Source organism: Pelodiscus sinensis, chromosome 4 (genome assembly GCF_049634645.1).
Source record: "Pelodiscus sinensis isolate JC-2024 chromosome 4, ASM4963464v1, whole genome shotgun sequence".
Lineage (NCBI taxonomy): Eukaryota > Metazoa > Chordata > Testudines > Trionychidae > Pelodiscus > Pelodiscus sinensis.
In genome coordinates this window covers 102,780,944-102,804,473 of record NC_134714.1, presented here as the reverse complement: position 1 = coordinate 102,804,473, position 23,530 = coordinate 102,780,944, and the positions used below count along the sequence as shown (strand labels likewise).

At 45.7% G+C, this 23,530-nt stretch overlaps 1 protein-coding gene across 1 annotated transcript in view; it reads right to left on the bottom strand.

The window, feature by feature from the left end:
• DKK3 (dickkopf Wnt signaling pathway inhibitor 3) overlaps window positions 1-22,458 on the bottom strand; it is a 58,787-nt gene extending 36,329 nt beyond the window's left edge. The window contains exons 1-3 of the mRNA XM_075927903.1: window positions 22,105-22,458; window positions 11,946-12,080; window positions 11,057-11,140 (exon numbers count right to left, since the gene is read on the bottom strand). Of these exons, the coding sequence (XP_075784018.1) occupies window positions 11,057-11,140; window positions 11,946-12,080; window positions 22,105-22,404 (519 nt within the window). The 5' untranslated portion in view covers window positions 22,405-22,458. The remainder of the gene's footprint in view (window positions 1-11,056; window positions 11,141-11,945; window positions 12,081-22,104) is intronic.
• Window positions 22,459-23,530: the final 1,072 nt, after the last annotated feature.

Here is a 23,530-nt window from a genome sequence, read left to right as displayed (position 1 = left end):
TTATTTTTTAAACCAGCAGCAAAAGGCAAGGCCTGCACTGAAGCATCATTTTGTATTTGCCATTTGCTGGCAAAACATAAGAAATCATTCACAGATGGTGAAATAATTAAAGAAGCAATGATTGCGGCAGCTGACTCTTTATTAAAAGATTTTAAAAGCAAAGAAGTAATGACAGCGATCCAGGGCGTGTCACTTGGTGCTTCCGCAGTAGCAAGAAGAGTGGAATCTTTGTCAGAAGATGTCTTTCAGCAACTACAGCAGGACCTGAAGGACTGCAAATGCTTCTCACTGCAGTTTGATTAATCTATTGACATGACCGACACTGCCCAGCTGATTGTCATATCCTTAAAAACCATATGCACAAAAACAATTAAAGAGGATCTTCTCACCCTTTTGCCCCTTAAAGAGAGAACAAGAGGTGAGGATATATACAACATATTCAAAAGGTATGTGCTTGAGAAAAACATTCCAATCAAGAAATTGGTTTCCATCACAACAGATGGTGCACCAGCCATGCTTGGCGCAAATGCGGGCTTTGTTGCATTTTGCAGGAATGATCCTGATTTCCCTTCTTTTGTCAATTATCACTGTATAATCCACCAGCAAGTATTAGCAAGTAAAGTTATGGACTTCTCTCATATAATGAAAGTAGTAGTTAAGATTGTAAATTCAATTCGAGCAAGACCCCTTCAGCATCGCCTGTTTAAATCCTTACTCAACAAACTGGATGCTGCCTATGGTGAACTAATCCTCCATGCTGATGTGAGGTGGTTAAGTCGAGGAAAGGTCCTGCAAAGATTTTTAGAACTGATGCCTGAAATTAACACTTTTCTTAAATCAAGGAATGAAGTGTACAGTGAGCTGTCAGATAGTGCATGGTTGCTAGACTTTGGGTTCCTTACAGATATGACATCAAAACTGAATGAGCTGAACTGTGAACTTCAGGGAAAGGACAGAGACTTAGCACATATGCTCAGTGCTGTGAATGCATTCAAATTGAAACTGGGCCTATGGTCCTCCGAATTAGAGAATAAAACACTGCATGACTTCCCAAGTTTGAGGAGAATACTAGAAAAAATTAATGAGAAAGAAAAATGGTTCCACCCAGAAAACTTCTGTGCACACCTGAAGAAATTAGCAGACGAATTCAACAGGAGATTTCAGGAATTAGATGTGATGGAACCAATTGTCATGTTTGTCTTAAATCCATTCCTTCAAGTAGAAGACATTCGCGGCTTGGCTACAAAATTTCATCAGGTGTTTCATTTACAAAGCAATGGACTTAATATGGAGATTATTACTATGCAAAATGATATTGAGCTGAAAGTCAGAGCAAAGGACAGTGATTTTTGGAGAATGGTAAACAGAGAAAAATATCCATTTCTGTCATCTTGTGCTTTCAAAGTGAAGGCTTACTTTGGCTCCACATACCTCTGTGAGGGTATGTCTACACTACCACCTTAGTTCGAATTAGGGTGGTTAATGTAGGCAACCGAAGTTGCAAATGAAGCCCGGGATTTGAATTTCCCGGGCTTCATTTGCATCTTGCTGGGCGCTGCCATTTTTAAATGTCCGCTAGTTCGGACTCCGTGCCCGCGGCTACATGCGGCACGGACTAGGTAGTTCGGATTAGGCTTCCTATTCCAAACTACCGGTACACCTCGTTCCACAAGCCTATTTATTTACTGTTCTTCCCATCTTCCCACTTTCACAGGATCTAATTCTCTACTTACATACACTGATGTAAAACCAGTGTAACTCTGGTGATTTCAGTGGAGTTAATCTTCATATACCTGAGCATAAATCAGAAGAGAATCTGGCTCAGAGTATTGGGAATAAAGGAAGGATTACCAGACCCAGTCCTCAGTTGGCGTGAATCTGTGGCAGTTATACTGAAGTTAATGGCATTATAATTTACATCAGCTGAGAAACCGGACCATTTATTTTATTTCTGTAACTAAATCCTCCTGAGATTGGAGCAAATACAGAAAATGTATCAGCAGCCTATAATTTTAAAACTTTTACTGCTTTATTCTACCCAGTTATGTATTGCACAATTACAGTCAGAGGGTTCGGACTACAATCTTGAATAATCATTTACTAGAGCCCAATTGACAGAGCCCTGCAAATCCACAGATGGGGATATCTGCGGCTTATTTTTGTGGATAAGGATGCGGATTTCATGTCCATGCAGGGCTCTACTATTTGATTTAACTTTGTAAAACAAAACCATTGGATAGACTTGAAGTGTTCTCTTTTGCTATAAAATTTCCCCCATCGCGTACTTCATGCAGATTTGGCAGAGGTAACACTGCTCTTGTTTTTAATGGTTTTAAGAAGCCACAGGATTTGTAAATAACTAAGCACTACTACGTAGCTAATAAAAGTGTGACTAGCACAGTGGTTGTACTACCTGAGTGCATCATTATTTGTACCACTGAGCTAATATGAAGGAATCCTTGTATTTTTAATTTCACTTGGGATAAATGCAGCCCATGAGGCAATGTACTGAGGTTTAAGAAAGACAACATCTTCTGTTCCAAACACATTTTTGCAGTTAAAAAGAGAGTAATACTTTCTGTCTGCACTCTAAGAAACTGTATTCAACTCAGATATGAAGATATAAAAGGCATGTCTGCACTGCAGCTAGGAGTCAGACTCCAAACCTGGGTAGGCAGATTACTGCTAGCAGGGTTCAGGCTCTCAAGTCTAAGGGGTCAGAGTGGCTTGTGAGCACATTCTCCAGCTAGAGCTGCAAGACTGATGATCTATATTGGTATTTTTAGCATGCAAGCTTGAGATCTGCTAGTGCAACCCTGCCTACCCAGGCTGGCCCGTTTGCTCCCAGCTGCAGTGCAACCACACACCATGGCTACGTCTACACTGGCCCCTTTTCCGGAAGGGGCATGTTAATTTCACCTATCGTCGTAGGGAAATCCGCGGGGGATTTAAATATCCCCCGCGGCATTTAAATAAAAATGTCCGCCGCTTTTTTAAAAAAGCCGGAAAAGAGCGTCTACACTGGCCCCGATCCTCCGGAAAAAGCGCCCTTTTCCGGAGGCTCTTATTCCTACTTCAAAGCTGTTGGCAAATCTGTATTTTTTGTATTAATTGTTAGTATTGCTCTTGCATCCACTTTCCATGAAATCTGAAAACTAATATTCAAGGAAAGAAAATGTGATAAAGAGCTATGGTCTTTGATCTTAGGTTGCTAGGTTTTCAGCCAAAGCACGACATTGTAGGCTGGGACTGCTCTTTGAGTAAAAGGCACCATGCCAGTTTCCACTTTGACAGATTTAGGCAGCTGCAGGTTTCAACACTGTTTACATCTGCTTGCTTGTTTTGGACAGTGGTGAGCTATGAGTCTATGGAAATTGCAGTCTCACCTTTCTCCACATCATTTCCATCACGTGATTAAGATCCCACTGTAGTCAAGAGCTTTCTGACACATACCCATACCACCCACTCACTAACAATGCTCCAGAGCAGACCATACCTTATTAGACAAAGTTAACATAAAGAGCTTTTTTTGGGGGGGGGGAGGGGAGGGAGTTTAGCTCTGCAGAAAGTAAACTTGTTTGTCTTTTCATGACAGGGAAAAAAAGGTCTGCTTCATTTTTGGCAGTGATATACCCTTCATTAAACACACTTCACTATGTCATTCACCAGACTGTAGATTGTCTGGGGAATTGAAAAAACAAACAAACCAAGGTATTGTGATGAAATTATGGAACTAATTAGTTAGAAGTTTGGCAACTTTCAAGTTGCTTTTTTCAGGCAAAAAAAAAAACATTCAAAAACAGACTGCAATGATAAACTGCTGAGCTAGAATTCATATGCAAATTTAACACCCTGAAAAGAAGATAAAATTGAAACACGGGTACATTCCTATCTCAGAATCCTCTTCTTTTCTCTTCTCTTCAAACCGCTGAGGAAGTGATATGCCCTAATACAGTGGTCTCTAACCTTTTTACGCATGAGATCACTTTTTGAATTTAAGTGTAATCCAGGATCCACCTCAAACCCAAACATTCTTGCCCCACCTCCTTCCCACCTCTTCTCCAAGGCCCCACACCTGTTCACTCCACCCTCCCCCCCCATCCCCCGTCCCCACTCACTTTTATCATGCTTGGGGGTAGAGGGCTGGGGTGCGAGGGAGGGGGATGCAATCTTTGATCTTGGGCTAAAGGATTTGGAGTGTGAGAGGGTTCTGAGATTAGTCTGGGGCAGGGAGTTGAGGTGCAGGAGTGGTGCAGGCTCTCAAAAGGAGTTTGGGTGCAAGGGGATTCAGGGCTAGGGCAGGGTTTGGGGTACAGGAAGGGTTCAGAGGACTGGGGGCAGGGATTGAAATGCAGGCTCCAGCTGGGCACCGTTTACCACAGGTGGCTGCTGGGTGATGGTGCAGGGGATTAAGATAGGCTCACCCCTACACTGGCCCTGCATAACTCCCAAAAGCAGCCAGCAAACTCTACATCTCTGCTCCTCCTTGCTCTGTGGAGATGGGTACAGGGTGGAGGGAGGGAAACACTGACATCACCACTTCCGCCTCTTCTTCCTGTGCCCTGCACAGCAAGCAAGAGGCTCCTATGGGTGGGGGGGAAAGGGGACGGGCAGCTCCAAGGCAGAGGGCTGGAACAGCATGGCAGTGCTGAGAGGGGCCGATGAAGTGCCAGCACTTGACAGCCTCCTGGCCCAACCAGTCAGGAACACCTGTCAAAGGCTCTAAGATCTACCGGTAGATCCCGATCGACTGGTTGGTGACCACTGCCCTAATACATTTTAAGTGTCTTTAAAGTGCCACTGGACTGGACTCCTTGTTTTTACAGGTAATAATGCTGATTTATAAGCTTTGTTAAAAGATAGAAACACTAATATCCATGTTGTAATCAAGGTCTTTATTGGAAACTGAAGTTTTTTTGGGGGAGGGAGAGGGAAGATTATCGGTCAGCATTCTATATAAATGGCCTGCCTCTTGTCATTAAATTCTCAAATAGGCCTTTAACTGGGTGTGCCTCACCCCCACAGGCGCCTCCTGCTAGACACTGGGGAATTAGCTCATTCAGCCCTGGAATGCCCCCTTTCAGCCAATCCCTCACCCACAGTTGCCTATTTTGTTCCCCATCTGTGGGTACTGACCTATCACATTGCCCCTACACTCTGGGGTCCTCCCACTCTGGGAACCCTCGACCCCCTATGCCAATGTTGTCTGACTGACTCACTGCCAGTCATCTAGACCTTGTGTTCCCAAACTTCCAGGGGGACACAAGGCGACCCAGCCTCTCCCCCAGCCAATCCCCCCTAAGAAAGAGCCCAGTCCATACAGCTAAAAAAAAATTCAGACAATACCACGTGAAATGTCTGGTAGTTTCTGTTTTTCCTGGCTCAGGAGTCCACCAGAACACGCACAGCTCAGGCTGGCTGGGGTAGGGGAGGATGGAGTGTCCTGGGCAGACTTAAAAATGGCTGCCTTAAAAGGGCAATTTTTTTTTTTTTTTTTTTTTTTTTTACACTCGTCACAGGAATTAAAGGGGGCCATGACTGTTTTTTGGCTCCAGTCAGTCGTGTCCGTCCCCCCCTTTCATTTTTTTTTCTCCGCAAATTTTGCTGCTATTTTGGGGGGGGGGGGGGGAAGAGAAGGGCATGAGGGTTTTTCAAAAATCAAAAAGGAGGCGTGACGCTGAAAAGTTTGGGAACCACTGATCTAGACCCTTTTCTCAGGAACAAACTTGCAGTCTGAAATGGTAACTCAGCACTGGCAAGGGGGTGAGGACCTGCAGCCTTTGCCTACCCTGGCTGACTCCCCACAGCCCTAATAGCCTCAGGCCTTGCTTCAGGCCCTGTAGCCTGGGAGCATGCCTGGCCAGAGCTTCCCCAGCCCTGCTCTAAATCCAGAAGCTTCTAGGTACTCTGGCAGCCTGGTCCCTCCTGCTCCCCAGCTGGAGTAAGATTGAATCTGTCTCCTCTCTCCAGGAGCCTTTATTTATACACCCCTCAGCTGGGCCCTAATCAGCTAGTACCTGCATCAATTGTGGGGCTTTGCTCTCTCAGCCCTCTCCCAGGGCTAGGTTTTACCCTTAAAGAGCCGGTATGGGGGAGACGCCCTGTCACAAGGCCCTTCGGTAAACCTAATTAAGTATCATTGCTCTAGAAAATCCTGCTTTTAAGTATGATGTGGTGAATAGAACCACAGCAAAGCATTTTTATCTGTTACCGATATTTCCTGCATCCTGAGTTTCACTAGTGTGGTAGTGACAGCTGGAACACTCTTTTCCAAATTTTCTGACAGCAGTATTTAATAAGAATGCAATTTTTAAGAAGCTTTGGACTACTGAACTATTATTCTCCAGACAAAGTTTCCAAACACTCAAATGAAAACACATGGTTAGACATATATTCACTCAATAACAGCTAGCCAAATTACTTTCAAAGTCTGAAACTCAGCACACTTCATATGAAACAGCTCCATAAATGGACTAGGTTGGAAGTTCTAGATTTGTGGACCTTATCTGAAACTTTTTTTTTACTGCACCCTCTGACTCCACCTGTCTATAAAGCAAACTTTCTAGCCACAGAAATAAAGGGCATGCACTAGAAAAGCACCTCCACAACAGTAAGTACTTAGCAACCAGCCATATTTGCAGAAACAAGTAAACCCCTTCCTTGACAATATACCTTACAAGTGCAAAGAAGAAAAATGACAAGAACTAGACTCCCATAATTACTTTGAAGACTTAACCTCTCTAGATGGAAGTAATGACCTGTAACCTCAAATGAGAAGATGCAGTCATCCTCAACAGAGCCTCTACTAATGAGATATGATGGGAAGACAGGCAGAGGAAAGGAATATTTTCCAGGCAACTGCACAGAAAAAGAAAGAAAAAGTTCTCGTGCTCCTGAAGCTCTCTGGCACATCCCCACTGAGACTGGTTGGTCTCTGTGTTCATTTGAATGATGCGGACCTGCAGCACTAAAGACGAATCCTTAAAAAAAAAAATCTTGTTTTAAAAAGTACTTGCTAAAAACTACTGACTTTTTGGAAAATAAATGCAAAAAAATCCCACTAGCACTAGATAAGATATTAAATTAATATAACTTATTAACTGAGATACTTGTGCACTCAGTAATCTCCACATAATATCTTAGCAGAGCAAATTCTGTTTTAAATTATTTATGCATCACTTAGTCCAATTTATGACTAATTAAGGACAAGCAAGCAGAATGGAGGAATGTTTTGACCCTGATATGGTACCATCAGAGTCCTCATGACTCAGATTGTTTTTTACAGATGAGCTTTTATTTTTTCAAACTCTCACACTAAACACTGTGTCCCAGGGAAATCAATTGTATGATGTTTTGACCTCAATCAGACTTGGTATAAGTGGATGTAAAAAACACTGACTTTTATAGTGACCATGCACCCATTTACATCAGGTCTGAATTTGGCCCCTGGAAGGGATGCAAGCTCCTTGGGTCCAAGCCTGGCATCTATCAATCCTAGCTGCAATCTGAGAAAGGGAATGTTAGTCTGAGAATTTAAATGGCGCCTCTCAACAGCACAGCACCTCCCAAGAACAGGATTTCAGTGCCAGAACTGGCACGGAGGCCAGTTCCTGTTCTAGGGATTTGAAACAGTCAGGTAATCTGCTGGCCTCCATGTGAAAATCATATCAGCTGAGATGTTCTGGCAATGCGTACAGTCTGACACTGTGTGACACAGAGCCAAAAATAAAACACTATCCGAGATGAAACAATTTCTCTGTTATTCTAACATAGGTTATATTTTGCGAAGTGTGTATGGTGCTTCCCAGGTATAAAACAAGATGGTGCCCCTGCCCTAAACAGCTTACAGTCATTTCTAGTGTTATCTGTATAGAGAAGTATGGACAATCAATTCTTACAGAATGGGCCACTCTCTCCTGGGAAGCAGTTACTCTAAAAAAGAATCGGGGGCCCTGGCAGATGAACAGCGAACCATGCATTAGAGGCAGGAGAGAAGGCAATGACCTCCCCAACTGCCCGGCTGTCCCTGTCCACACACTTCCCCCATTCAGCACAGCTCCCCCAGTCTCCTGGGGCTATCTGGGCTTCTGGGATGGGGAGGTTGGGACCAGGTGCTGCCCACACTCCTCCGGGGCCAGAGAGGCCACCTGCCCTCTCTGTGCTCCGGGAAAGGCTGGCACAATGAACCACCCAATTTCCCCATGCTCCCAGGGCTGCAGACGGCTGGGGCTGTGCACGTCTCACTGGAATGTGGAAGTATGGATTGGATAAATGGACAGTAAAGTGGATAGAAAACAGGCTAGATTATTGGGCCCAATGGGTAGTGATTAACAATTCGATTTCAGGTTGGCGGTTGGTTTCAAGTGGAGTGCCCCAAATATTGGTTCTAGGGTTGGTTTTGTTCAACCTCTTCATTAATTATCTGGATGAGGGGATGGACTGCACCCTCAGAAAATTTGCAGATGACACTAAGCTGGGGGGAGAGGTAGAGATGTTGGAGGGCAGGGATAGGGTCCAGAGTGACCTAGACAAATTGGAAGATTGGACCAAAAGAAATCCAATGAGGTTCAACAAGGACAAGTGTAGAGTCCTGCACTTGGGATGGAAGAATCCTAAGCATTGTTACAGGCTGGAACGACTGGCTAAGCAGCAGTTCGGCAGAAAAGGACCTGGGGATTACAGTGGATGGGAAGCTGGATATGAGTCAACAGTGTGCCCTTGTAGCCAAGAAGGTTAATGGCATATTAGGGCTGCAGATGGCCTAATATTAGGAGGAGCATTGTCAGCAGATCTAGAGAAGTGATTATTCCCATTTATTTAGCACTGGTGAGTCCACATCTGGAGTATTGTGTCCAGTTCTGGGCCCCCCACTATAGAAAGGATGTGGACACATTGTAGAGAGTCCAGCAGAGGGCAACCAAAATGATTAGTGGGCTGGAGCACATGACCTATGAGGAGAGTCAATGGGATTTGGGCTTATTTAGTCTGCAGAAGAGAAGAGTGAGGGGGGATTTGATAGCAGCCCTCAACTTCCTGAAGGGAGGTTCCAAAGAGGTTGGAGAGAAGCTGTTCTCAGTAGTGACAGGTGGTAGAACAAGGAGCAATGGTCTCAAATTACAGTGGGGGAGGTCTAGGTTGGATATTAGGAAAACCTATTTCCCTAAGAGGGTGGTGAAGCCCTGGAATGGGTTACCTAGGGAGGGGGTGGAATCTCCACCCCTAGAGGTTTTTAAGTCGCGGATTGGCAAAGCCCTGGCTGAGTGGATTTAGTTGGGTTGGTCCTGCCATGGGCAGGAGGCTGGACTCGATGACTCCTGAGGGCTCTTCCAATGCTAGGATTCCATGATTCTATGACTGCTGAAGACCTCTGTGAAGATGAAGATTGACCATAAACTCCCAGCATGTTGTAGGAGCTGGAGGCCAGAGGACTCCTCTGAGGGACAGCGCTGTGGAAGAGTTGCTGGGACTGCCACTGGGAATGTATCCAGAGGAGATAGAAGACTGCCTGTGGATGCAGGTATGAATAAGGGGGAGTTTAAGCAGCAGCCCAGGGAAACCAGCCTACTATCTGGTGGTGTGTCACTGGAATCAGTGTCAGCATGCCATAGTGGGATCTGTTGGGACCCTGGCCTGGGATATGGTGGAACTGGACGGGCCCACATCCCCCTGGAATCCCACCTCTGGGGCACTAATACTCCTCATCCAGAGATTCAAAGTGCTGCCAACTGCTCAACCCACATGCCAGGGCACCCCAGGCCACCAATTCCCCTCTTACAATTTTCTCTTACAAGTTTCCAAACACTCCTAAGCCAGCTTAACAGCATTTCAGTAAGCCAACGAATGTGTCTTCTAGAATTCATTCTCTGTGTCCCCCGCAAAGTAAATACAAAGAATACTATTCCAATTTTATTATCTGTACTTTTCAACTACCTTACAGTACATTGCCAGCACAATTAAAAAAACATCCCAAAACAAAAACAACCCCAGATAAATTGCTTATTTTATTTTGCAAAACTGAGTAACACGATGAGTCATTCTTTTGGATCAAATATTTTGTTACATAAGAGCATCTATTACCTCTAACATCTATTATATAGAAGGCAATCAAAGACATCGCAGAACAAATTTTCACAAGTTTTCATTTAACGCTACATGAAAAATACAAGGTCTATCCAATTGTTTTGGAAGTCTGTTTTTGGCTAACTATTGCTTGATATACCTAAATAAACAGCAGATAAATTAATCAGAAAGAAAGAAATGGCAACAACTTTTTCTGAAAGTCTCCAAACCACTCTCAGTAAAATACAAGGTACAGACATAACACCTATGGAGTAGAGTGACATCAAACAAATATGAGCTTTCATTGGAAAGATCTGCATAACTTGCATGTGGCAGCAGCCATATCCCAGCTCATACCAACAAAACCTTTATACTCACCATCATACTTACCTATATCAGAATTCTCCTTCCACATTAGACTACACTTCAAACTTTGTGATTCTAGGTACCACCAGATTGTGAGGACCAGAAGACTCTGGGAGTTCATACTGGAATTCAGGTAGTGGACTCCAATTTATTAATTTCCTTAGCCACTGACCTGCCAGATAGTGTCACTCAGATATCTGGCTGAATGACAGAACCACCAACCGGGATGCAGGGGTTTGTGTGTAAAGTGGGCATTTGACCTGGGGCCTGGTGATTCAAAAGGGCCCGGGGCTCCCAGCCGCAGACACTACCATAGGAGCGGTGGCAGCCAGAGCCTGAGGCCCTTTAAGTCACCACCAGAGCGCTATGTGGTCAGCTCTGAGGGCTGTGGGGAGGGCCCAGCAAAGCTGTCGGTGGCTCCACACAATGACATGAGGCATCAGCAAAGAATATGTGAAGAAACCAAAATGTAAGTGTTTTAAAAATACTACTTCTTATGTAAACCTAAGTGATTTGTTTTTAATATTTAATTGTTCTATTGGTCTGAGCTCTAAATTGTACAGATTTATTCTAGATGATAAAGTCCACATTTGTTTAATTTTTAAAAAGAAAAAAAAAGGCTTTTACTCACATGATTCCTCTTGCTTTCACCATCTTTTATAGATGTAATAATAGTCTCAGAATAAATCATTGATCCAGTTTTGTTATCTGTAACCTAATATGGCAAAAGAGGAATAATAAATTAGATGACTACAGATGCCACGCAAGTCCTCTGTTACCATTTAATTCAGTATTACTCTAACGTTACTCCTATTTATTTTTTTCATTTCCTGGGTAAGTGGACAAGAAATCCCACTATGCTTTTTTGAAATATAGTCAAGAAACTAATTATCAAGTCTTCAGTAGTGATCACTCTTTTGTAGTTCACATTAAGAATTACATCTGTATTCCACATTCACTAGGCATTACTATGCAGTATCAAATGTCACTACAGCAATGAAACAAAAAAAAACTGTTGTCACATTAATCATTTTCTGTGTCCCCACCTATTGCTAATTATACAAGCAAATCATTTATGGTACTAGGAATGTCTGAGTGTACACAACTAACCTTTTAACCAATAAGCGCTAAAGCCTCCTTCCTGGGAGGAGGGCTGGCAAGGGCTCCCTGCTCCACTCCTGGGGAGGTGGCCTAATTTCAGGCTTTGTTCCTGGGGAGTAGGCTTTGCTGACACAGCAAAGCCTCCTACCCGGGAGAAGAGGTGTGCAAGGGCTGCCCGCTCCACTCCCAGGGAGGCAGGGGCTAACGGCCCTGCTCCCAGGAAGGCTTCGCTGTGGGTAACCATATAACCACTGAGATTTTCAGCGGTTACATGGTTACCCTATTACAGTACTTCGGTTTTTAACATCCCTATACAGAACAGGAACTCTAGATTCTCTAAAAAATTTAACACATTATTTTACTCTGAAAAGCCAGTATACAGCAAAGGTAAGTAAGTCGTTACATGCATTGTTTCATACCTTGTCAATTTCCTGGTGGGTATGAATGGTTTTATTACCAGTTTTGGTGTCCGTGTTGGATTCGTTATGGTAGCTGGGAGGTAAGTTTTCAAAGTCAGGTTCTGATGGGTTTTTTACCCCTTCTTCAGCCTCCATCTAGTAAATACAATTAACTAATGAGCAATACATTTTGCCTAAGGTTACAAATCACCATTAAAATAAACCATTACAATAGAGCAAGCAACATCTTTGTCCTACCCGTACAATATCACACTTATTAGCATCAATTTATATTGTATTAAAATGTTTCCTCAGCTCTCTCAAAAATGAGCATGCCAGCTTTTTTTTTTTTTTTTTTTTTTTTTTTTAAGGCAACAGAGATACTGTCATGATCATGGTGTCATGATACTGGAACACCATACTCCTGAGCTGTAGGCTCTTTAAATAGGACAATAAATCAGCCTCTCTATGGACTTAAATGTCAGGAGGGTAAGTGGGTGCAGCAGAATGTCTTAATCCACCATGGGCTAAAACTGAGTTAGTATCCACATTTCCCAGAATCACTGTCCTGTCCAGAAAAATGTCACTTATTGCCTGGCACACTTGCAAAAGTATTGCCCCGATGGTAGACTTCTCTACTTCAAACAGATTCCTAACAATAGCAATCTGGAATGGCCAGCTCGCACAAAGCAGCGGCCACACACTTCTCTACCGAGAAAGCAGCTCTCATTCAGGTGTCCTCATGCTGCAGTTCAGGGGCCAGCTCGGCAGACGGCTCCTGTAAGGTCGCTTTGCACATCCAAAAGTTCTGTAGCGGTTGTTCTTCATCCCACACCCGCATGACAATGCAGTCCCACCACTCGGAGCTGTTTTCCCTGGACCAAAAGCGACAATCCAATGACTCTCTCAGGTCTCTCATAATAAAACTAAGTATCAGTTCATCGTCCTCTGATGAATCTTCTGAATCAGACTCTAATAAATTAATTTCCAAATCAGTATCCAAAACTGACAATTATTCATGGTCGTTATCCACTAGTAGCTCCATAATTAGGTATGCTGAAATATGTGAAGTCTTCTGCACTATATTCACAATAAGGACCAGAAGGCTGGGGTCCATGTTTTCTCATCATGATTGTTCAAGATGGGGTGAAATCCGGAAACCCACAGGGACGCTGGAAGAAAACAGATGGCTGACAGGAAATTATTTTCAAGTTCCCATTATGCCTAGTGCTACATTACACGTTTCCATAGTGCTTATTGTGTGAAGGTGACACAAGGCTCTGTGGGAATGCATGCTCACAATGCTTTGTTCTTTCTGCCAATGAGGGAGCTGCAGATGTGGCCACAAGTTGTTCACAGTGAGTACCAGAAAAAACAGTTTGACGGACTTCCAGTTTTAGCAACTCCTGCCTGTTGCCTTAAGTTTTATCACCAAACCTTGCTAGCATAGATATAGCCTAAGAGTCTCATTAAAAGCCACTCAAGTCAAGAGACAGATGTCCACTGGCTTTGGATCAGGACCAGCATATTCAAACTTGCACTTCTTATCAACAGGTAAAATGTTCATTGTATTGGAGTGAAAAATCAGACTCCATGAATTCCCAGTGTTACGATCATACTGGGAAGAAGATGACAAATTCATTCTTTGAATTAAAGAGTTAAAAGGACTGGAATTTAACAAGCCCAAAACCAGGAAAGTAATCTTTGTGAACAAGAGAAACCCCTGGGGACATTAACATTATTGGGATTCCAAATAAACTAGTTATTTACTTGAGACCTCCATATTAGATCTAAAATACTGTTTACCAGATTGATCTTTAAAACTTTTCCTAGGGACATGTGTCCTACTAGTGATGGGTTTTCTTTTTGAGTATCTTTTTTTCTAACCATTTTTGCTGTGGCTATTTTGAAATGTGTATAATATTTACAATATCTCACTTCAGATCTCTGTACCCATCATTAAGAAAATATAAAATTAATAAGGAAGTGGTTCAATTTACCATATTTGGACTATAACAGTCTTTCTTTATTAAGCACTGACAAAGCACACATGGCATTGCAAAATAGATCAAGACATAGTCTCCACTCCATTGGGGCTTACGATCTACATTAAACTTACAGCCGAGGACAGATGTACAGTATAGCAGTTGTGCAGATGTAGATCAACATTCAGATGTGATTTTTATTCAGTATTTTTAAAGACTTGTTTGTCAGGTGGCTTATTACAGAAAGGGTTCTTAAGAACATAAGAATGGCCATACTGGGTCAGACCAAAGGTCCGTCCAGCCCAGTACTCTGTCTGCCGACAGTGGCCAGTGCCAGGTGTTCCAGAGGGAGTTAATCGAACAGGTAATAATCAAGTGATCTGTCTCCTGCCATCCATCTCCACCCTCTGACAAACAGAGGCTAGGGACACTATTCCTACCCATCCTGGCTAATAGCCATTTATGGACTTAACCTACATGAATTTTTCTAGTTCTCTTTTAAACCCTGGTAGAGTCCTAGCCTTCACAACATCCTCAGGCAATAACTCACCTAGCCCTCCACTGCCTCCCACCTGAGCACTGCTGCCTGGGTCACATAACTGATTTTTGAGAAGGGATTTAAAGAGAAGGGTCAGTTGATGCACCATATAAAAAGGAAAATTAATAAGGGGAAGCATAGAAAAAGACTCATCGCAGAGAATGGGGAGGAACATAGAGGGTGTTTAAGTGGAGAACACACTGGACTAGGACTCAGAGGTTCAGTTTTGGCTTTGTGATCTTTCCTTTCCTGTACGATCTTGGGCAAGTGACCTAGTCCAGTGGTTCCCAAACTTTTTTATACCACAGACTGACAAACCCATTCATAAACTTTCGGTGGACCAGAAACATTTCATTGGCATATTTTCATATTCATTATGAAGATAATGAATATGCAAATAAAATGTTGCCGGTCCACCAAAAGCCCTGGACCCCAAAGTTGCTGCAAACAGCCAGCATCAACTCCAGCAGTCGCAACAAGGCAGGCAGCTGCCACAGTTGATGCCAGCTGTTCGCGGCAGCTCTAGGGGACAGGGCTGAGGTACACCCCTGCCTCTTGAGCCCCCCCAGTGCCAGTCCTAACCCAGTGACAGCCCATCACCACCTCCCAGCACCAGCCACTGACCTCTGAGTCCCCTGCACCCAATGCCCCCAGTGCCAGGCCCCCATCCCAAATGCCTCAGTGTCAGCCCCCTAACCCTTAGAGCCCTCCCTAAAAGACTCCCCAGAGCCAGCCTCCTGTTTCCAGAACCCCACTGCAGTGCCAGCCCTCAGTCCCCAATATTAGCCCCATCCCCAGAGTCCCTTGTGCCAACCCTGCCACTATAATCCTCCCGCTACTCGCCATGCCCCGAAAGCGCCCCAGTATCAGCTCCCCACCCCAGATGCCCCCGTGACCGAGTGTTAGCTCTGCCTTAGAGCCCCCACCCCTTAGACCACCCCTGTAATAGCCCTGCCCCCAGAGCTCCCCCAGTATTAGCTTTGCCCCCCCCCCAGAATCCCCCAGTGCCAGCCCCCCACCTTGGAGAGCCCCCAAGCAGTATCCTGATGCCCCAGTGCCTGCCCTGCCCCCCTCACATAGCCCTCCACTGCCTCCCACCTGAGCACTGCTGCCTGGGTCACAGCTGCTCTAAGGCTACCGTCCTTGGCTCCACACAGCTCTCCTGCAGAGCAGCAAACTGCTCTACCACTCCAGGAGGAGACCCTGCCCCTGCAGAGCACTGGTTGGTTGAGAGGTGGAGCAGGACATGCCTCTCCCAACAGCTGCGGTAGAAGGCGAGGCGCTGGGCAGTGTACTATAGCCTTGGCTCCCACAACCGCCACGGCCCACTTCACTGGCCAGTGCTGGTCTGCAGACCGGCAGTGGGGAACCACAGACCTAGTCTGTATGTCTCAGTTCCACATACCTAAAATGACAGTAACACTCTCCCACTCTGTCTGTTCTATTTACACTGCAAGTCAGGGGTCAGCAACCTTTCACAAGTGACATGCCAAGATTTAGCTTATTCACTTCTATTTACAGAAGTATGTGCCAGAGAGAGGTGGGGGAGGAAAGCAGGGGCAGGCTGGGTATGGTGACAAAAATTTCTTAACCAGGGGCGGCTGGGGAGAATGGTTTAATTTAAATTATTAAACAAATTAAGCGTTTTAACTTTCGCATGTTAATTTATCAAATTTATTTTTAAATAAAGTAAATATTAATTTATGTCCAACACAAGAGGTTTCAGTGTTTTCTTTATTTCTGGCAGGGGTAGAGTACTGAAACATCTCACTCTTCAGGTGGCAAGGGGAAGGGACCGGGGAGGACTGAAGTTCAGGGCTTCCCATAGGCCAGATTTACTTTCCTGGGGTTCCAGAGTTAGTGGATTTCGTGGACCTCCCTTAGGCTCTGGGGTGGGAACAAAAATGAAGGGTTCAATGTGCAGGACAGTGCTGCCAGAGAGTGGGATAGAGATAGGGGTGCAGGATCTGGGCAGGAGGTGAGGTGCAGGAAGAGGTGAGCAGGGCAGGGTCTGGAAGGGAGTTTGGCAGCAGAAGAGGGTGTGGGGTGAGGATACGAGAGGGAGTTTAGGAGTGGGAGGGGGTTGGGAGAATAATGCAGAAAAGATGAGAGGGTGAGAATGTAGCCATATAGCATTGGGGAGGGAGAGATCCTGGATGATTGGAAAAAGGCATATGTAGTGCCCATCTTTAAAAAGGGGAAGAAAGTCAATCCAGGGAACTACAGACCAGTCAGCCTTATCTCATTCCCTGGAAAAGTCATGGAGGGGATCCTCAAGGAATCCATTTTGAAGCACTTGGAAGAGGGGAAAGTGATCAGGAATAGTCAACATGGATTCACAAAGGGTAAGTCATGCCTGACCAACCTGATTAACTTCTATGATGAGGTAACTGGCTCTGTGGACATGGGGAAGTCAGTGGATGTGATATACCTTGACTTTAGCAAAGCTTCTGATACGGTCTCCCACAATATTCTTGCCAGCAAGTTAAGAAAATATGGACTGGATAAATGGACTGTAAGGTGGATAGAAACCTGGCTAGATTGTCGGGCCCAATGGCTGGCTAGATTGGTTGGCAGTTGGCTACAAATGGAGTGCCCCAAGGAATGGTTCTAGTGCCAGTTTTATTCAAAATCTTCATTGATGACCTGGATGAGGGGATAGATTGCACCCTCAGCAAGTTTGTGGATGAGACTAAGCTGAAGGGAGAGACAGATATGTTGGAGGGCAGGGATAGGGTCCAGAGTGACCTAGACAGATTAGAGGATTGGGCCAAAAGAAATCTGATGAGGTTCAACATGGACAAGTGTAGAGTCCTGCACTTGAGATAGAAGAATCCCAAGCATTGTTACACGCTGGGACAACTGGCTAAGCAGCAGTTCGGCAGAAAAGGACCTGGGAATTACAGTGGATTAGAAGCTGGATGAGAGTCAACAGTGTGTCCTTGTAGCCAAGAAGGCTAATGAAATAATAGGTTGCATTAGGAGGAGCATTGCTAGCAGGTCTAGAGAAGTGATTATTCCTCTTTATTCGGCTCTGGTGAGGCCACATCTGGAGTACTGCATCCAGGTCTAGGTTGGATATTAGGAAAACCTATTTCCCTAGGAGGGTGGTGAAGCCCTGGAATGGGTTACCTAGGGAGGAGGTGGAATCTCCACCCCTAGAGGTTTTTAAGTCTCCACTTGACAAAGCCCTGGCTGGGATGATTTCGTTGGGATTGGTCCTGCTTTGGCCAGGAGGCTGGACTTGATGTTCTCCTGAAGTCTCTTCCAGCTCTATGATTCTAGGATTCTATGAGGCAAAGAAGTGGGGAGTAAAGGAAAGTAAAATTGTATCCCCACCCCCACATCTTCCCTCAGCTCCAGTCTTGCTCCTCTCAGCCCCATGATCCAACTCAGTCCAATCCCTGCTCCTCAGGGCATGCCCCTCAGAGCAAACCCTCCTTCACCCGCATCCTACCTCCACATCCCTGTGCCCTCAGCGTGAACACCGGCAGGGCAGCAGCGCTGGGACTCGCAACCCTCTGGGAACAGAGGTGGGGTAAGGAGGGGCCGAGGGCGGGGGGAGGAGGGAAGGAGAGTGACTTCCCTGCCTGGCCCAGCCCTTTATCGGGGCTCACCCCTCACCTTCAGGCTGCTGCTCTGGGTCTCGAACAGGCAGAGCCTGGGACTGCTCAGGGCTGGTTCCAGTCTGGCCTAGTGCAGTGGGGCACTGGGGAATGGTCTCCACACACCCCACACACCCCCTCTAGGGAGCAGTGCAGCGCAGCCCAGATCCTGGCACCCCACGGAGTAGTCGGCCGCAGCTTATGACCTGCCACCCCTCCCCGGATTTGCAGAGAAGCTCCAGCCCCGCTCCCTCCTGGAGCAGGGAGCAGAGCCTGTAGTGAGGGGGGAAGGTGTTAACCCCTTAGCTCCTGGCAGCTGCATGCACAGGCTGGGCAGGGGCAACCCCAGGGACATGGAACCAAGTGTGGGGTCATTCTAACCACTCCGCTTGCTGGGCCTCTGAACTCCCACACCTTCCCCAGGCTCCGCTCCCCATTTGCCCTTCCAGCAAGATGCCAGGCTGGTTCTTCAACCTGCAGCTGCGCAGTGACCGCAAGGCTCCAGCAGCTGCTGGGAGTACGCGGGGCTAAGCTCCCACAGCGCATACTACTCCAAGTCAGCTCCCATGCTGTAGATTGCCAACCCCTGCAGTAAGTATTCAGGGCAGGGACTCCCTCTTACTATGTATTTATACAGTTCCTAGCAAAATAAGGGACTGAGCTCAGTTGAAGCCCTGAGGCTACTGTTGTACAAACAACTGGTAGGAGGAAAGCTTGTGTTAGTGAAGGGCACTTGGAGGAAATGACAGCAGAGATAAGCAGAAATGAGGTTGTGCAGACACAAACAGAAGTGAAGACCAGAAACATGAAGATGAGTGAAATACCCAAATGGTGAGAAAGGAAGATTATTTCTTCAGCAGCATTTTTGTTTGCTCTTTTGATGTGCTCATCACCACAGTATCTGAGTGCGCCTCCTACTCCTCCCCCCTTGATACTTCATACTGTGGATATGCTGGAGGAGAGTTAGGCAAGAGAATAGAAAGGAAATGACTAATGCATGAACAAGGGTTATTATAATGGAAAGAAGGATAAAGAACATTAAGAGATTTTATAGAGGGAAAAATGTTGAGCAGGAAGATGGAGGGCACGGAACCAAGGATGCGAAAATTCTGTTGCATGGGATAAAATTAATTCTTGAAGAAACTAGTGGACCTGGCTCAGACTGATAGTAGTGAGTGAGGATGTCAGGAAACAGATATAGATAAGAATTGGCCAGGTTGAAGGTATAGAAGATCAGTGCTATTTTACAAGGAAAATGGTTATGCTCAAAGAGGTAAGAACAAGAGCGTAGAGAAGTTAAGTCTACCTGGTGCCTGGATGTTAGGCACTCAGTGTGGAAACAGGAGCAGAGGAAACAGAGATGAAGAGTTAGTAGAACTGGGAATCAAAAAAGAGAGGAGCAATGTTAGCAGGAAGGAGGCACCTAATAACTGCAGTGAAGTTCAAATTTAAGTCACAAATATAACATTATGGGCTCCTAATTGAGAACCAAGTACGCTAAACTACTCTGAAAATCTGGCATATTCATTTATGTATCTGACTCTTCAGATCAGTGCCTAGATTTAAAAAGTTGTCCCTCATTCACAAAATGATTTAATGACCTAAGTTCATCTAGTTATAGAAGAGCATAACCATTTGAAATTTTCCTCCTGTCACACCATAAACTTGTGGGTTTTAAAAAAAATTGCTCCCAGATTGAGAACGTATTTCAGCCTAGAGCAAACTTTTATAGTCCTATTAACCATTGAAAACAACTACTAATGGAAATTCTGACACAGTTTTAAGGTTAGCTGTGCCTGAAGCATAGGACAAAGCTGTTCTCCACTAAATAAAAATGTAAACATTAAAAAGACATTTTATGTGGATTTTAATGGAACTGGATGCAGACAGCAAGGGTATAATGTAATAAATGAGTAAACCAAGTCTGCAGGATTTAAGGGGAAAAGCTGCATGCCACTGGAAATTCTTGGAATAAACTATGAGGAAACAGCAGAACCTCAGCGTAAGTTATATGAACTTTTAGTTTATTGTGTGTGACTGAAAGCACAACTAACAACATATTTTCTCTGTCATGAAGGGAAATTGTCAACGTAATGCAGCTGAAATGTTAAGAAATATTTTCTACACAGACTTATGATGCAACCTTCTAAATAAAAATACAGCGTTTTCCATTTCTGTAATTTATCCACAGTGTTCCGTCAGTGCTGTGTCAACATGCTATAATGAAAATGCTGACAGTCTTGCGTTAAATATTTAGGGATTTGAATTTAGGCAGTAAAACTCACTATGGGCTGAATGAAAGGTTTCAGTTCAACAGTTAATACAGCCATTTAAAAAAATATGGTTGCTATTTTAAAATGGTAAATTCTACTCTCACATATTTGTCCAGTGCTCTTAGCAATTTCATCTGGAGGTGCTTAAGATAGCCAAGGGCAAAACTTGGCCCTAAGAAAGACTCAGACTAGAGAGCAAAGAGGGAGTTAACTGAACAGTTTTAAGGTTACAATATTTCACCAAATGAATTTTGGATTCAAATTTAGACCCTGCTCCTAAATTGCTGAATGGGTTTGTCTGCAATTGACTTAGTTTTTAAAATTATTACTATATTTTTCATATTATCTAAGGGTATGTCTACACTAGCCCCCTAGTTCGAAATAGGGAGGCTAATGTAGGCATTCGAAGTTGCAAATGAAGCCCAGGATTTAAATATTCCGGGCTTTATTTGCATCTTCCCATCCGGGCACCATTTTTAAATCCCCTTAGTCCGAACTAACTGCCCGCGGCTACATGTGGCAGTCAGACGTTAACTCAAACTAAGGACTTAGTTCGAGTTAACGTCTGACTGCCGCGTGTAGCCGCGGGCAGTTAATTCAGATTAAGGGGATTTAAAAATGGTGCCGGACGTTAAGATGCAAATAAAGCCCGGAATATTTAAATCCTGGGCTTCATTTGCAACTTCGAATGCCTACATTAGCCTCCCTAGTTTGAACTAGGGGGCTAGTGTAGACATACCCTAGGAGAGGGAAGTTCATTAGAAAAATACCTTGGTTTTTGCAGTCAAGTCTCTATTGGTAGAGGCCACCAGCAACTTATTAGCCCCTTGGAGTGGGGCATGGCTTTGAAACTCAAGTCATATAATGAATGCCTTCAGTGGCTTCACAGTACTAAACTGAAGGCACAGAGCTCAAAGATGTTATTAAAATATCTTATTTTGTTACATTTGGCAAATACCTGCAAAACCCTGAGACTTTGACTATATCTATTCTACACACCTCTCAGCAGTACCACTGTAAGGTCTCCTGTGTAGCTGCCCCTTGCAGGCCAGAGAAAGCTCTCCTGCCAGCATGATTACACCATACCCCAGGAGCAGCAGTAGCTATGGCAACTGAAGAGCATCTCCCAGCAACATAGCGCTGTCCAGGGCAGCACTTATATCAGTGCTTTTATCAGCACTTTACTGCTATTGGAGACAAAGCCTTACATGAAATTTCCTTCCACAGAACTATGGACTCAAGTTCCAAACTCTCAAATGTAGGGGCCTAATGCAGCAAGTGAATAAGCATTTCCCACTTGCTGACTCCCTATCCTGAAATGGGATTTGGGGAGATTGAGAAGCAATGTCTTTGAGGAGGATCAATAACCTTTTTGCATTTTTTAACAAAACTAGAGCAAGATACTGCTAGGGACCTAACACCAACACACTCTTGCACCAGGCAGGTGGGGAAAGGGTTGTGTCAGCAAAAGAGATGTCTGCAGGGTCTCAAAGACGCGGATGCTGAAGCAAGCGAACAACTCTATCTACAGTAGTTTCTGATGATATTGCTTTCGCCTTTGATCGGTACTAGCAGGCCTCTGAGATTTTTGGCAGCCACAAATTAGCGTTTACACAAAATTTATGATCAAATAGGAAACTCCCTCTTCAAATACCGGAGACAAGAATGAACGACGGGGCAGCAAGGGCTGGGGAAACACGGCAGCCAGCATCAAAGGGGGCCGGCCGGACACACACCCACACCGAAAGGCCCAGGCGCTATGGGGCAGAGGGGGCTCACCTCCCTGACCGCGTTCCGCAGCTTGTCCTGCGTATCCTCCATCAGCTCCTCCACCTCGCGGAACATCTCGCTCAGACTCGCCTCCTCCCGCCGCGAGCCCGGCTCCGCTCCCACCGCCGCCGTAGGCGCCGCGCGGGCCGCCCCCAGAAGCAAGGGCAGGAGCAGCAGCAGCATTGTCCGTCCTGCGCGGGAGCCGGAGCCCGGCCGCAGCGGCCGCCTGGGCAGAGCAGGCACAAGCGCCCCGGGCGGAGCCGGCTGCAGCGGGCCCCAGGAGCGCCCCGCCGCCTCGCCCTGCCGCATGGCTCTCGCCGCGAGCTGCCCCCGCCTCCGCAGCCCGCCCCGCCCCAAGCCCGCCCGGCTCAGCCGCCTCTGCGCTATTGGCCGAAAGCAGAGCCCGCGGGAGGGGCCGGGGGCCTGGTCTGGCGGCGGGGGGCTCGGTGCCAGGCTCCGGCAAGCTGCTGGGGGGCAGGAGCCGGGCTGTGCGGGAGAAGGAGCCGAGCCACAGGCCGCTCGGAGGGGAGACGCTGCCCGCCCCCGCCCCATGTGCGAGTTGCCTCCCGCTCCGCGTTGCGGCCCTTGGCGTCAAACGAGACTGTTCTCTCCGGCCGTGCTAGCCCCTCGCCACGCCCTGGTCCCTAGGCTGAGAGCAGTGAGGGCTGTGCTCTGGCTCTGCCCGCCGTGCTCCTGCTGTCCCCTGGCCACAGCGCGGGGGCTGCACATGAGAGAAAAAGACAAATCACGCTGTGACTTTAGGGGGGCTACTTCCAGTGCCCACAGCTAAGCACCTGTGCAAGTTTTCACCTGTTTGGGGCCTGGAAGACAGGGCATGCTAGGAGACCTAGAGGAAGGAATCATTTAAAGCATTATCAATTTTTTCATGAACTCCCAGTTTGAGTGCTTTAGAAGTAAACTTTTTAACTGTCAATATAGTGGTTCAGGTACTGTAGTGAAGGAAGGAGAATTAGCACAGGTGTCTCCAAGTAGGAATGAGATGGGTTTTTTGTCTTCAGTATGTGCAAGCTAGGATCAGGGCGCACAGCAATGAGACCGCTGAGTGCATGCTACAGCTCATGTAGGACCAAAATGACATCCTGAGGAGTATAATCCTGATTGAATAATAGAGACCAGAACCAAAGGCCTCCCATGCGCCACATACAGAAATCTTTTCCCAGCAACTGTCCCTCTACTCTCACACATCACCATTCATGACTGCAAAGGAGCAAGTCTTTGTCCAGCAACTCTTCCTCTACACCCACACACTCACAATCCAGTAATGGTTTCTTCCCATTACTTTCCACTCCCCATGAAGGCAGCTGTGACAGCTGGACATTAGCATAGCAGTGAGGTTTTCAAAGAACCCTTCCCATCCCCTGCCACAAGACATCAATAAAGACAAATGTCATGCATGTTTCCCTGAGTTTTTTAT